The 16,061-nt window shown below is 39.5% G+C and overlaps 1 protein-coding gene across 2 annotated transcripts in view; it reads left to right on the forward strand.

Moving 5' to 3' along the window:
• Positions 1-16,061, forward strand: part of unc5db (unc-5 netrin receptor Db) — a 279,454-nt gene that overhangs the window by 164,030 nt on the left and 99,363 nt on the right. For both annotated transcript variants that reach the window (XM_040050206.1, XM_040050207.1), the window contains exons 5-6: positions 1,516-1,696; positions 2,473-2,640. In XM_040050206.1, coding sequence (XP_039906140.1) covers positions 1,516-1,696; positions 2,473-2,640 — 349 coding nt within the window. The remainder of the gene's footprint in view (positions 1-1,515; positions 1,697-2,472; positions 2,641-16,061) is intronic.

Raw genomic sequence — 16,061 nt, forward strand, 5'->3', positions numbered from 1 at the left:
GTTAGCTCAGAGAGTGAAAAGAGGTGTGTGAAGAAAAAACACTCAGTGAATCATGGGAAGGTCTATAGCAGCTTAGCTAAGGGAGGATTCAAAAACAAAAGTTTTAAGCCTAATCTTAAAAGTAGAGATGGTGTCTGAATCCAATAAGGGAGCTGGTTTCACAGAAAAGGGGCCTGAAAGCTCTGCCTCCTATTCTACTATTAAATACTCTAGAAACCACAAGTAAGGCTGCAGTCTGAGAGCTAAGTACTCTACTGGGGTGACACGGTACTATGAGGTCTGATTATTCCTTGTTGTAAGGAGAAGAATTTTAAATTTAATTGTGGATATAACATGAAGCCAATGAAGGGAAGCTAATATAGGAGAATTACCCTTTCTTTTTCTAGTCCCTGCCAGCATTCTTGCTGCAGTATTTTGGCTCAACTGAAGACTTTTAATGGAGTTTTTAGGACAACTTGATTATAATGAATTACAGTAGTCCAGCCTACAAGTAATTAATGCATGAACTAGTTTTTCAGCATCACTCTGAGCAGGATTTTTCTAGCTTTAGGGATATTGCACAAATGCAAGAAAGGAGTCCTACATATTTGTTTAACATGTGCATTCAACCACATATCCTGGTCAAAAAGATCTAACCTACAGCGTAAGCTATTCTATTAGTTTCTCAACTTTTAAGCCTCAGCATTTTGCTTGTTTGTTTTGTTTTTTTCTGTTTGTTTTTTGATCAGAGGGTGGACTACCAAGTCATCAGGAAAAGGTAGCAAACCTGGTTAGCATAGCTGCTAAGTAGTACAAAGCTACAGACTGATAAAGTGCTAAAATGTCTATCACCAAAACTCAAGAATAAACGTCTTGGGTGGGCTGTACCCCACATATTAAAATGCTCTAGAAGGTACCAACAGTACAAACATAGTCTAGTTTAGTAACACAGAACTAAGGCCTAGCACCCGATTGGAGCAGCCTGTGTTAGCAAACCTGTCCATTAACTTTAATCCCAAGCAGTATTTAAATCCCCCCACCGTAAAGCTCTGATGAAAGGGGAAACTACCCATAGAGGTCAAAGACCTTGTTTATAAAAGGCAGTTAACATGTTTTTAAGGCTAAAGTTTGGCACTTTACTGTGAGAGTCTATGGGGATTGATTTGCTTTTTAACCTAACCATAAATGGCAAAGAGAGGAACTGCATTTTTTTGGCTCTTCCATCTTTGGCTTCTTTTTATAGCCTCAAATAGGTAAATCAAGATAGCCATTTGATTAAACCAACCCTAACCCCTATACCCTATCCAAAGCACTTCTGTATGTCAGAAAATAAACTTTATTTTGAATACATGTCAACATAGCTATCAGTCATTGTTTCCTGTGTTATTGGATTGCTTTAAATCTTGGGTCCATTTGTCTGCCCATGTAACATGGTGTTAAGTGGAATTGCTCTAGTGTGTTGTACTTAACTATGATGTTAGTGATATTTGCTGCAAACACTCCTCATATGAGTAATATATTACCACTCTTTGACAGGTGGAGTGGCTGAAAAATGAAGAGCTGGTGAGTTCCCTGACGGATGACAACATCGACACCCGAGCCGACCACAACCTCATCATCAACGAAGCGCGCCTGTCCGACTCAGGCAACTACACCTGTCTGGCCAGCAACGTTGTGGCAAAGAGACGTAGCGCCACGGCAACTGTGATAGTCTTTGGTACGCCATCGTAGCAGCTGCTTATTGCCTGCTACAACACATTACAGAGTAGTGACACAATGTTTACATGGCACTTCAGATCAATTTGTTCGGCTTCCTGTGCCCCTATACACAAGTGATTAAGAGACCCGTCTCTGTGTTCCCACTGAAGAGCAATGTTTCCTCTTTATTCAGATGAATGTATTATTCAAACACTCAATTTACTGCCTCTCATTTAAAATCAATGTGTACTTTATGAAAGGAAATAAGCCACTGTGTCTTAATCTCATTTAAAAGGAGTGTTGCTTATTAAGTATTTATTTGCCAGAGGCCTTCCAGAAACGTGGGTTCGCCAGCTTTGATAGCACTGCTGAGCAGAGAGAGAGAAAGACAGAGAGATCATAAAGTGCTTTAGTCACAACGCTAAGCGGTCGACTCCAAACCCGTCAACCAGTATGAGTCGGTGTCGCCTTTAGAAACGGCGTTTCCGTTTAATGGCTGCTTTCTTTGCTTTCGCATAGTTCCTTGTCTTTATCTTAATCCAAGTGCAAGAAACACTGAACTGAGCAATTACAAAACAGGGAGCTGTATATCCAGCGTATTGCGCTGTGCTCAAACTGCTCCTACCGTTATACATTGTTGCCTTGCACTGCCTCTGAGCCTGCATAATCATTAATAACCCCAGCGGCTCTTGTTAGAGTGTTTAACTATGCCAGAGTTCAGTAAAAAGTATTATTCATTGTCGTGCCCTCACTCTACTTCTTTTTCTTTTCTTAACTTTGCTGGACTCTCTCCAGTGAATGGCGGCTGGTCCCTGTGGACGGAGTGGTCGGCCTGTAATGCGCCATGTGGGCGGGGTGTCCAGAAGCGATCTCGGACCTGCACGAACCCGGCACCACTGAATGGCGGGGTCTTCTGCGAGGGCATGTCCGTACAGAAGATCACTTGCAACGCGCCCTGTCCAAGTTAGTTCTACTTCTCAGTTTTTGCTTAGATTAAGCACAGCTTAATGGGGCTGTGAAGATACAAAAAGTAGCTTTTGCTACGTGTCAAAAACTATTAATGCTTGGCTGAAAATAATTAAGCTGGTAAGTCCGACAAAAATGTTCACATTAAATGTTCTAATGATATTAGCGCATGATGACTTAATTATCTCCAATTCTAGCACTTCTGTTTTCAGTTGACTTTATTGCAAGGCTGTTTAATTCTATTTGAACAATAACAGTAACATTTAGCTATCGCTGACATGTAGAGTGACGTTAATAAGCTTCATTCGTGCCTCATTAGCATTGCAGGCAACCAATAAAGGGACTGCAGTGGTCAGTTCCAATAGTGGCTACACATTATTCCTTTGCCAATGAGAGAGAGCACTGCTATGCTCAAGAAACTACAAACAATAAAAAGAAGAAGGCGGATTTATGATGCAAAGTAAAGTGACTAACAGAAGCAGTGGTGAAAGAGGTTATATGACTCAGTGCCCAGCATGTAGTTCAGTGGGAGAAGGTGAGCTTAGGTGCTTGTTGAGAAAATGAATTTTTACCTCACAAGAACAAACAGGGAGGGATTTTGTTGATCTGGGGAGGTTTGTGCTCACCCAGGCAAAGGTTATCCTTTATGGTGAAGGATGCATCAACACACAGACATATCTGCAGAATTTAAATGGATACCTGTGACTGTTTCTTAAACAAAAGGCTGCTATTGAGTCAAAACTAGTTTCGTTGCTCTGGATAACCACAACAGGCAACTAATAATAATATTAAAATAATTAATAATACTCATAAATTTGACTTGTGTTTTATACATATGTAAAAAAAAAAAAAAAAGCCCCAATGCAAAACTACCACAACAGTTTTGCATTGGTCACACTTTTCAAATCCTTAAAATTTGAATAGCAGGCATTAGGGGAAAAAAGTGTGTGTGTGTGTGTGTGTGTGTGTGGCAGGGGGGCACTTTACATGGACTTTTATGTAGAATATTCTTTGTCACCGACACATGATCTGATATTGCCGTACTGGGATTATTCTCTTGTACAAACTGGCGCCTTTAATAGTCTAGACATCCCACTGTGCACTTAGGGTCATATGCAGTCCTGCAAAACAATAACAGCCTAAATCTTCATAAGTAATTGATAAGGGACTATCAGCTATTACAATATACAATTACAATTAATTACTTTTTTTTAACCAAACACTAAAAAAACAGCAAATGGATCAGATTTACTAAAAGTGACCTTTGAGCTTATGAGGCTGCAGGTATTTAAACTACACAAAAATATGTGGAAATTTGTTCTTTAGGCTACCTGCACCGAATAATCTCCTTTGAACTTGTTACAGCCTCCAACAGGTCTGCACACCTCCAGCAACTCATGGCCATAAACTGTAGTTTCTGTGCTCTGGTGTCTAGGACTGTTGTTGGTGGTGAAACATGGAACAAATCTGATCAGACTAAAAAAAAGCCAACTTAATCAATCTATTTTTTCCTCATAAAATACTGGGTTTCCTCATATTTGGCATGAGAGTATGAGAATGAAGGATGAAAGAAAGTTGGCAAAGCTTTAAACTGTGAGAGCTTTGACTCATACTATATTTATACTATAGTATATTTAAATGTAAAGAAGGTAACGAGAAGTAAATATTATGATTCAAAGTTACAGAAAAATATAGTACACATGAAACACTGTTGATATATTGCATTGTCCGATGATATTAACGATAAAAGAAAGTAGAGTGATCAGCTCTGCTGCATCAGTTGCATGCAAGCTGAATTAACTGAATTTATATTTGTTGAATAGCACTGAATACAGACCTGAGGCAGATGGAAATGTCATGCTTCTCAGGTGTTTAGTAATAACCAAACAAATTAAAATGTCAGAGAATCAGTACTGAAGTGGATATATCAGTCTGGACTAAACTGGGGGATGACTGACTGAACTTCTTGGATTTAGCCATTAAATTAATTAAACATTTTAAGTAGTCGATGTTGACAAATGATCAGATTTGTGTATATATGTATATATATGTATATATATATATATATATATATAGAGAGAGAGAGAGAGAGAGAGAGAGAGAAGAGAAAAGTCATGGATGATGGAGTATTGTCCATTACCTCTGCTGAGAGAAGAGAGATAATATCCTTACATAACATTTTTATTTGCTACAGAGACACTAACACCTAAAAATACATTTGCATGCTTCAAAAAGTACAATTTGGAGGAAATGCATTATAATCACTGCCCTAAATGTGCTTAAATCCAACTTTTAAATCAAATTGTTATGCCAATGAGTTCACAAACAGTATTGTGCATTAGCACTGAGAGAGTTGCTGTACAAATATTTCCTTCTTATGATGATAAAAAAGGTAATTTCTTGCTAATTTGCCAGTGCAAATGTATGAATTTCTCATTCCATAGTCATTTTTAAGTGACAGGTTTGTTCAAGCATATATAGTTGGCCTTTAGCTCTGTACATTGTTAGCGAGATTATTTATATGCATGTATTACAGATATGCGCAAATGCTCTAATCTTTGACATTTAAAATCAGCGTGACAAAATGAGATATGTTTGATCTCTACATCCTGACAGGCCCAGTTATTTCTGCATGAGAGGGAAGTTGTAAATGAACTTCTTTTGTAGCCTAATCGCATGGCACTAGTTGAAAACTCCGCTCAAACTTTCTTCTGTAATTACACACATGAAACCCACACTCACAGATTGGTCATCACAAACTGATGTCAGTCATTGGTCATCATAGTTCAAGTCTGATGTATAAGTGAAAAAAGAGGAGCAAAGTAAAGAAGACAAAGGGAGTAGGTTGCTGTAATTGTTTTGCACATTTTGGTAATCCTTTATTGTGCAGCAATGCAAAATACTCAGGTGTGTACTTTTGCTTTTAATGTGCTAAAAGCAGTTCATTAGCAAAATATGTTCAAGTGTTTTGGAGTTTTCCCAATTTGGTCAACCTGTGGTGTGGAAATATACATTTAGGGTTGGCTTGGAAGATGCTAGACTAATAACTTATGCAGGAAAATGTTCTTGAAAATCAGAGAAGACAGATATGAATAGATTTCAGAATAAATTTAGCACTTAAAGCCGTTTTAGCAGCAGTTTCGCACATCATCACATTCATTTTCACACGTGAACAGAAAAAAAAAGGTAATTCAGTTACAAGTATATGCCATGAGAGTTTTGTCTGGGAAGCTTCAGATGGACAGATGGGGACCGAAAGTTTGGTCCAGTTTAATGGCAACACCAGAGAAGGATCAAACATTGGAAGAAGAAGGAGAAGGGGCAGAAGTCAAGCAGAGAGAATTAGTCCAGATGAATACTCATTACAGGGAGTGCAGAATTATTAGGCAAGTTGTATTTTTGAGGAATAATTTTATTATTGAACAACAACCATGTTCTCAATGAACCCAAAAAACTCATGAATATCAAAGCTGAATGTTTTTGGAAGTAGTTTTTAGTTTGTTTTTAGTTTTAGCTATTTTAGGGGGATATCTGTGTGTGCAGGTGACTATTACTGTGCATAATTATTAGGCAACTTAACAAAAAACAAATATATACCCATTTCAATTATTTATTTTTACCAGTGACACCAATATAACATCTCCACATTCACAAATATACATTTTTCTGACATTCAAAAACAAAACAAAAACAAATCAGCGACCAATATAGCCACCTTTCTTTGCAAGGACACTCAAAAGCCTGCCATCCATGGATTCTGTCAGTGTTTTGATCTGTTCACCATCAACATTGCGTGCAGCAGCAACCACAGCCTCCCAGACACTGTTCAGAGAGGTATACTGTTTTCCCTCCTTGTAAATCTCACATTTGATGATGGACCACAGGTTCTGAATGGGGTTCAGATCAGGTGAACAAGGTGGCCATGTCATTAGTTTTTCTTCTTTTATACCCTTTCTTGCCAGCCACGCTACCAGCCCAAACCAGTACTCCACCTCCACCTTGCTGGCGTCTGAGTCGGACTGGAGCTCTCTGCCCTTTACCAATCCAGCCACGGGCCCATCCATCTGGCCCATCAAGACTCACTCTCATTTCATCAGTCCATAAAACCTTAGAAAAACCAGTCTTGAGATATTTCTTGGCCCAGTCTTGACGTTTCAGCTTGTGTGTCTTGTTCAGTGGTGGTCGTCTTTCAGCCTTTCTTACCTTGGCCATGTCTCTGAGTATTGCACACCTTGTGCTTTTGGGCACTCCAGTGATATTGCAGCTCTGAAATATGGCCAAACTTGTGGCAAGTGGCATCTTGGCAGCTGCACGCTTGACTTTTCCCAGTTCATGGGCAGTTATTTGGCGCCTTGGTTTTTCCACACGCTTCTTGCGACCCTGTTGACTATTTTGAATGAAACGCTTGATTGTTCGATGATCACGCTTCAGAAGCTTTGCAATTTTGAGACTGCTGCATCCCTCTGCAAGATATCTCACTATTTTTGACTTTTCTGAGCCTGTCAAGTCCTTCTTTTGATCCATTTTGCCAAAGGAAAGGAAGTTGCCTAATAATTATGCACACCTGATATAGGGTGTTGATGTCATTAGACCACACCCCTTCTCATTACAGAGATGCACATCACCTAATATGCTTAATTGGTAGTAGGCTTTCGAGCCTATACAGCTTGGAGTAAGACAACATGCATGAAGAGGATGATGTGGACAAAATACTCATTTGCCTAATAATTCTGCACTCCCTGTAGTTTGTAAAATAAGTTGAGGGAAAAACCAATTAGTTGTTTTTAATCTGGGATATGTAATGAAATGCTATTAACGGCACAAATTATAAAGTATAATCAGAAACCTTTCATCAAAGTATTTGACATAGCACAAAGAGAAACCAAAGTGACCTGGGCAGAAGGGCAGATGAAATGCCATAATATCATCAGCACAGTGCTGTCAGTTTTTAAAAGTAATGAATAAATAATCTGCTACGGTAGATTCCTATGAATGCTGTTTACTTTTTTTTTTTTTTTTTTTTTGCCTGTCCCGTTTGGCTCTTTTGCCATCAGAATTATTGTCTAAAGGCGAAGAAAGATGGCCAACGGATTTACTTTACCAAATTGACCATCCCAGCCTTGCCGTAATGGTCCATTTGATTCACCTTTTATTGTTTATTTTATTTTCACTTGCTGAATACGGGACAGACTTGACTGGGGGAAAGACGGGGAGAAAGAAATGAATGCTGTTTACTTTGATGATGGTCTTTTTATGGTTTCTACAATGATTCACCTGCAGTACTCTGTCTTTTTTTTAAACAAAATCTATAAGTCTCTCCATACAATCTTGAAGGCGTACCCAGAGATGCTGAGCACTTGTTGGCCATTTTGGCTTCACTCTGAGGTCCATCTCATCCCAAACCATTTCCATTGGGTTTTGGTCAGGTGACTGTGGAGGCACTCCATCACTCTCCTTCTTGGCCAAATCGCCCTTACACAGCCTGGAGATGTGTTTGGGGTCATTGTCCTGTTGAACAATAAATGATGGTAAACACAAACCAGATGGGATGGCATGTTGCCGCAGGATGCTGTGGTAGCCATGCTGGTTCAGTGTGCCTTCAATTGGGAAAAATTCCCCAACAGTGTCACAAGCAAAGCACCCCGACAACATCACACCTCGTTCTTCATTGTGGCAACCATGCATGTAGAGAACATCCGTTCACCTTTTCTGCGTCGCACAAAGTCACTGCAGGTGGAACCAGAGATCTCAAATTTGGACTTGTCAGGCTAAAGCACAGATTTCCACTGGTTTAATGTCCAGTCCTTGTGTTTCTTGGCCCAAACAAATCTCTTCTGCTTGTTGCTTTTCCTTAGTAGTTTGACCATGAAGGCCTGATTCACACAGTCTCCTCAGAACAATTGATGTAGAGATGTGTGTGCTACTGGAACCCTGTGTGACATTTATCTATTCTCTAATCTGAGGTGCTGTTAACTTGCGAATTCTGAGGCTGGTGACTCAGATGTATTCATCCTCAGCAGCAAAGTTGACTGTTGGTCTTCCTTTCCTGGGGCGGTCCTCATGTGAGACAGTTTCATCGTAGCCCCGGATGGTTTTTGTGACTGCACTTGATGACACATTCAAAGTTTTAGCAATTTTCCGGATTGACTGACTGTCAGTTCTTACAGTATTGATGGACTGTCGTTTCTCTTCACTCAGCTGATTGGTTCTTGCCATATTTTGATTTCTAACAGTTGTCCAATAGGGTTGTCAGCTGTGTACTAACCTGACTTCCGCAGAAAACAACCGATATTCTCAACCCCACTAAGAAGGCAAGAAATTTCACAACTGAACCCTGACAACACCTGAGCAAACGGTGGTTATTTTCAGGAATCAAAACTATAAGATATATTTAGAGTTATTTATCAATTCTTTATTTACTACATAATTCCATGCTTCTTGCTTCATATTTTGTAGATAATCCGGCATTCTGACATCCTGAATCAGGTTCATTTGCTTTGTATTTAGTAAACAGTCATTTTCAGTTTGAAACGACAGGGCTTGGCTGCATAATGAAAAGTTGGAACAAAACAGATTTTAAATGATACATTCTGATCCATAGCAATAACTAAATTCTTATATGTATGTTGTCACCTTTTCAATTTCTGCACTTTAAGCTGTTCTGATCTTAGAAAGATTCTATATTAACTTTTTGCTATTTGAAAATAGCATGCAATTTATTGCTGGTGACTTTTTTGAGCTATTGCATTACTGGATATGTTCTGCCAGGTTATTACCTCTTCTTTCAGCGGAGCTACAGTTTGCCCTGCAACATGCCCAGCGGAGGGGATTTAAGTCATATGTCTCTTTCTTGCTGGAAAATAAAGTAACAGTTCTAGTGAATGAGGTGTTATGTGTTTCTCACAGACAAGGCTATGTGTAAACACTCTGGATCCCATCATTACCATCAATGGCTTTCAGCAGTTGAGGCGGATAGAAATAAATCCGAGAGTGCAATGAAAAAGGCACAAGGCACAACAAATGGTACTATTTTTGTCATGTCACTGTCTCACCAGGGCTAACACTCAACTAATTAATCAAATTAAGCTACATCTATAGAAGAAGTAGCTTAATTCTGCACTCCAAGAGACATAGTTATTGTGTCCCAATACATTTTTTTTTTCATTTTTGCAATATCCTAAAACTATCAGTACATAGTATGCAAGCAGACTTTTTTCAAACCACTGTTCTCTGTCCCAGCCACACTGATCAGATCAAAGTTCAAGTAAAACTTTGCATTTTAGTGCAGGAGAAAAAAAACACTTGATGGTGTTACTAATCAATAATAGTGGCTCTGCCTCAGTTTTTTAAGGTCTGGCTTTCAGAGTTGGCTTTCTGGCTTTCCTGCCTTGCAGGATGAAACAGAAATTGGGCTTTTTGGACAATGGCTGATGTGTGTGTTTTGAAGTTTCCAACTTCCTGCCTCTTGCTGCCAATTAAAGCTGTCAGCCTTAAATGCAGCCTTTAAGAGATGGAGAGAACGGTGGGTTGTTTTAACAGCATGCCATTTACGGGGAAAAATAATTAAGTTCAAAAATGGAGGAAAGAAAATCTCCCTCCTCAGCAGAGATAAGCAGGCCTGTGCCGCTACCATGGCCTGGAGCCCTGACATGATGGTTGAAGTTGTATGTGGGCCAGGTACAGAAGTGCATTTTGCCCTTTTATCAGGGTTGAACCTAGTCTTTGTGTAGGAAAAAAACCCGACTTGAGTGAAGCAGAAGACCCTGCGAACCTGTCTTGAGCTGCTGATTGACAAGTGCGTCCAGTTTTGACAGGGCACCCCAGATCATTGCCTCAATGATGTTCTGAATGCACAAGGATAGTTGCTGCAGCATGATGAGGCAGACAGCCAAGGTAGATTGCAAAGAGAAGAGAAAATACACAGAAATGGAGCCCCTGTTTCCATTTGGAAAAAAAACAGCTTTTTAAAGTCAAATTAATAGAAATTCTGCACTGCAATGAACAAACTCAGAGTGGATGCTGCTTTCACATGTCTCGTGTATGGCATAGGCATGTATGGTTAATTTATCCTTGTTTAATATCTTTATTATACCACAGTGTCATAGTCAGATGATAAAAAAAACTTTATAGTTTTTAAACACTTAAACAAAAAAATATATATAAATGTAACAATGGAAAAATATAATACTTTCCACTCGCCCTGCAGGCTATCTTTATCCCTCAAGCGCGGGTCCTCGACTAGATGTCTAGGAGCTTGAGGGCCATGCATAGTATCTTTGCTGTTTCTAGTAATGCTCTCTTATGGACAGAAATCTCGCATGGCATTCCAGGAATGTGCTGGAGTCACTCACCCTTGTTTGGGGGTCACAGCCTTGGATGCTATGATTACTACTTGGACAGCTGTTGCTTTTGCCCTCCATATATTGTCTAGCTCCTCTCCCAGCACTTGGTATTTCTCAAGCTTCTTGTATTCCTTTTTCCTGATGTTACTATCACTTGGTTTAACAATATCTATCACTACGGCCTTCTTCATCTGCTTGTCTACCAGTACATTGTCAGCCATCACCAGTTTGTCCATCTGTATCTGGAATTCCCACGCGATATTGCCCCAGCTATATCCCATTTTGATCTCAGGACTTCTAGCCCATACTCTGCACAGATGTTCTAATACACTATGCCAGCCACTTGGTTATGGTGTCCCTACTATTACGTATTGTATTGTCTCAGGGACATCTTTGCACAGTCTGCATCTGGGGAGGTAGAGCCCAGCGTCTAATGATCTTGTACTTAGAGTTTGTTCTTGGGTTGCCATAATTACCACCTATGTGTTTTCTCTTAGTCCAAATTTGTCCAGTCATTGGTAGGGCTTTTCAATATCACCCACTTCTGTCTGTCTATCGTACATGCCATATAGTAGCCAGTATTGTTAATGATCTGAAGGGTTCAGGTATATACAGAACAGTGTGGACATACATCTCCTTGTTAAATCCCACACTTGATAGTGACCTGGCTTGAAGTTGGCCTCTAAGTGTTGTTCACCACATCCCTATGAAATTCCTGATGATGACCTGTCAAGTCTTGTTGACCTATTGTTCAAAGCATTCTAGAATCAATGTGTTAGGCACTGAGTCACAGGCTTTCTTCTTGTAGTCAGTCCAGGTGGTGCACAGGTTGGTCAATCTGGTTTTGCAGTATTGAGTGACATCTCCATCAATCAGTAGCTGGTGTTATTTTTCTTGGTGCTTGTTTACCCATTCTCTGAGGGTGGGGATGACAGTATTTCCCCTCTGACCTGACGTCCTGGCTACCCCTTCCCATAGAGTTTGTGTTGTACCTTGTCAATCTGTAATCACCATTACAGGGAGTGCAGAATTATTAGGCAAGTTGTATTTTTGAGGAATAATTTTATTATTGAACAACAACCATGTTCTCAATGAACCCAAAAAACTCATTAATATCAAAGCTGAATGTTTTTGGAAGTAGTTTTTAGTTTGTTTTTAGTTTTAGCTGTTTTAGGGGGATATCTGTGTGTGCAGGTGACTATTACTGTGCATAATTATTAGGCAACTTAACAAAAAACAAATATATACCCATTTCAATTATTTATTTTTACCAGTGAAACCAATATAACATCTCCACATTCACAAATATACATTTCTGACATTCAAAAACAAAACAAAAACAAATCAGCGACCAATATAGCCACCTTTCTTTGCAAGGACACTCAAAAGCCTGCCATCCATGGATTCTGTCAGTGTTTTGATCTGTTCACCATCAACATTGCGTGCAGCAGCAACCACAGCCTCCCAGACACTGTTCAGAGAGATGTACTGTTTTCCCTCCTTGTAAATCTCACATTTGATGATGGACCACAGGTTCTCAATGGGGTTCAGATCAGGTGAACAAGGTAGGCCATGTCATTAGTTTTTCTTCTTTTATACCCTTTCTTGCCAGCCACGCTGTGGAGTACTTGGACGCGTGTGATGGAGCATTGTCCTGCATGGAAATCATGTTTTTATTGAAGGATGCAGACTTCTTCCTGTACCACTGCTTGAAGAAGGTGTCTTCCAGAAACTGGCAGTAGGACTGGGAGTTGAGCTTGACTCCATCCTCAACCCGAAAAGGCCCCACAAGCTCATCTTTGATGATACCAGCCCAAACCAGTACTCCACCTCCACCTTGCTGGCGTCTGAGTCGGACTGGAGCTCTCTGCCCTTTACCAATCCAGCCACGGGCCCATCCATCTGGCCCATCAAGACTCACTCTCATTTCATCAGTCCATAAAACCTTAGAAAAACCAGTCTTGAGATATTTCTTGGCCCAGTCTTGACGTTTCAGCTTGTGTGTCTTGTTCAGTGGTGGTCGTCTTTCAGCCTTTCTTACCTTGGCCATGTCTCTGAGTATTGCACACCTTGTGCTTTTGGGCACTCCAGTGATGTTGCAGCTCTGAAATATGGCCAAACTGGTGGCAAGTGGCATCTTGGCAGCTGCACGCTTGACTTTTCTCAGTTCATGGGCAGTTATTTGGCGCCTTGGTTTTTCCACACGCTTCTTGCGACCCTGTTGACTATTTTGAATGAAACGCTTGATTGTTCGATGATCACGCTTCAGAAGCTTTGCAATTTTGAGACTGCTGCATCCCTCTGCAAGATATCTCACTGTTTTTGACTTTTCTGAGCCTGTCAAGTCCTTCTTTTGACCCGTTTTGCCAAAGGAAAGGACGTTGCCTAATAATTATGCACACCTGATATAGGGTGTTGATGTCATTAGACCACACCCCTTCTCATTACAGAGATGCACATCACCTAATATGCTTAATTGGTAGTAGGCTTTCGAGCCTATACAGCTTGGAGTAAGACAACATGCATGAAGAGGATGATGTGGACAAAATACTCATTTGCCTAATAATTCTGCACTCCCTGTATATATCTTTTGGAGCAGTATATGCAGTCATGCATTTTCTTTAAGGAAAACCTGTCTTATAATTTCTGATGTTTATTTTGGAAGTGTAAAATTAAAATAAAAAACAGCTAAATAACAATATAAAACTTCCCTACATTACCATAAGTTACCTGAAAAAGGTAAGCTTATAATGCTAACCATGTTAACAATAAAGTCCAAAAAACCCCAATAACAATACATATACAATATAAACTGGAATTAACTCTCCCATTCTCTTCATACCAGTGCCTCTGCCTAATTATTCTATCCATGCATTTCCTCTAAACCAAAGGGTCCTGAAATGTTCTGCACTGGATAAAATCAAATAACACGTGCTACCTCCAGTGCATTCAGAAGATTATCTGATGGGACAAAGTGCCAAACATCACAATCCTAGAAACAATGCGCATGTACACCCAGCTAAAAAGACACACATGTGTGGTTACATGGTGTGAATAGAGAGTATCTGGATCCCCTAGGCTCTCCTCTGAAGAAAAGTTGATCTGGTAATAAAATCCCAAAGACAGACCCCAACTGCACTGTGGAGATGGCTGTAATACCAGAAGGCTCTGAGCATTGTACCTGGGAAGCTGTGGCCCAGCAAGGACAACTCAAAAAGCCTCTCCAAGTTAGAAAAGACACTAGTCATGTGAGGCAAAGAGACACACAACAAATTCAGCTGTAAACTGCTGAATTCTTCCACAAAAATTACTATAACTATGCATTTAGGTGAAAGTCGGCACAATATAATCTCTATGGCATCATTATGTTAATAGGGAAGAAAAAAAAACATGAAATCAAAGTAAAATCCCTTTTTGCCAGTGACTTTTGGCAAATTAAAGAAAAACCTTATCATTTCAAAGAAATATAAATCATTATTTTAGTTCTAAGTTACAAGATACATTTCTAAGTCATTAGAATATCTCCTTGCATCTTTTTATACAATCACTCCTGGGTCTCATTTGGTTTGGTGTGTCCTGCAAGTTTTCATAGTTAGCCAATATTAGGGAACATTAAGTACTTGCTGCTAACAAAGTAAACACTTAGTACATTACTGTATTATTTAGCAGAAGATGTCTGACACATCACTTCTTGGCCCAGACAAGTGTAATGTTGCATGAGTATAATTTTCACATCCGTCATTGACTAAGCAGAAAACCAGCAATTTGTGAGCTTATCTTCTAACGGGCACAAGCAGTGACTGTAATTTCTTAAATGTCAGACAGTGTTACATACATGCCTTTTTCTCTCTTTTTCCTCTGTATTATAAAAAATTTGCAAAGTGAACCAGTGATGCTAATACTTTGGTACTTTCACTATGGTGGTGTACCTAATGGCTCACACACTAGAGTAAAAATAGGACAGCAACCTCACTACAAGTAGTCAAAATTTGTTGTTTCCCGTCGATTACACTGAAAGTTTTTACTGTCACCAGTGGTTGGGCTTGCAGCACCCTCGGCCTCTCAACAACCACCTTTGATTGCAAACTAATCACGAATGTTGCCTGGTTAGTTGTTAATTTAAAAAGACAGAAAGACTGCCAACACACTGCAATCAATCTGTACTTTTCTAATGAGCCCAACTCATCAGTGATTGTCTCTCCAGTAGGGGAGTCATCTCAGCTGGTTGCATTCTGGTTAGATTTCTATTTAAAAGTACGTTTACTGAGTGCCATCTCATTTTGCACAAGTTGCAGTCCTTCAGCAACTACATCATAGTCTACTGACTCCCTCTTATCCCGTTTTTTAGACGAGTAGTCATAGACCTGGTCTATGTCTTTAAAGCAATCATTTCTAAGGCAATGAGATCAGAAATTCAAACAGTCACAGTCATTTTGGTTATTCCAGCCACTGTTTTCCCTGACTGTAAAATAAAATAAATTTAAGAAATGATCTCTCTTCAAACATGCTTTGAAAGTCTGCTGCCACTGCAGGGTTTAGAATCCAAGTTACTGAACACAAAATATTTATACATCAAAGTATTATATATTGTCTGTTTATGTAATATGATAGAAGCTAAATCTACTGCCGGTTCATAAAAACTTCAAAAGTTGTTTGCTTCTGATAAACACAGAAATGTTTCAATGAAAGAAAATGTTGTGTTGTGTTTGTAATTAAGTTCAACCAGAAGATCTGGTAAAACTGAAAAAGAAAGGGACATGTATGCTCTAAAAATATCACCAAAACAAAATGAATGACAATTTATATGTAGCCAATTTAAGAAATTAGACATTGCAGAAAAACAACATAAAATTACCAGAAAGGGTAAGTTATGAAGCCAAAATGTTGCAAGTGCTACAGTTTGTCAAACTCTCTCTATTGTTTACCAGTTGGCAAATGAGCTCATTCAACAGAATCAGAGCAAGAAGTCATAGGGGAAACAATACGCAAACAATGACTAGTGTTTGTGGTCAAACTCAGAAGCACTCAGCGTTCTCTCCCCAACATACAAACACCTCGTTTGCATTACAAGTAGGT

The sequence above is a fragment of the Simochromis diagramma genome, unplaced genomic scaffold, assembly GCF_900408965.1.
Source record: "Simochromis diagramma unplaced genomic scaffold, fSimDia1.1 OVJJ01000159.1, whole genome shotgun sequence".
Taxonomy (NCBI): Eukaryota; Metazoa; Chordata; class Actinopteri; order Cichliformes; family Cichlidae; genus Simochromis; species Simochromis diagramma.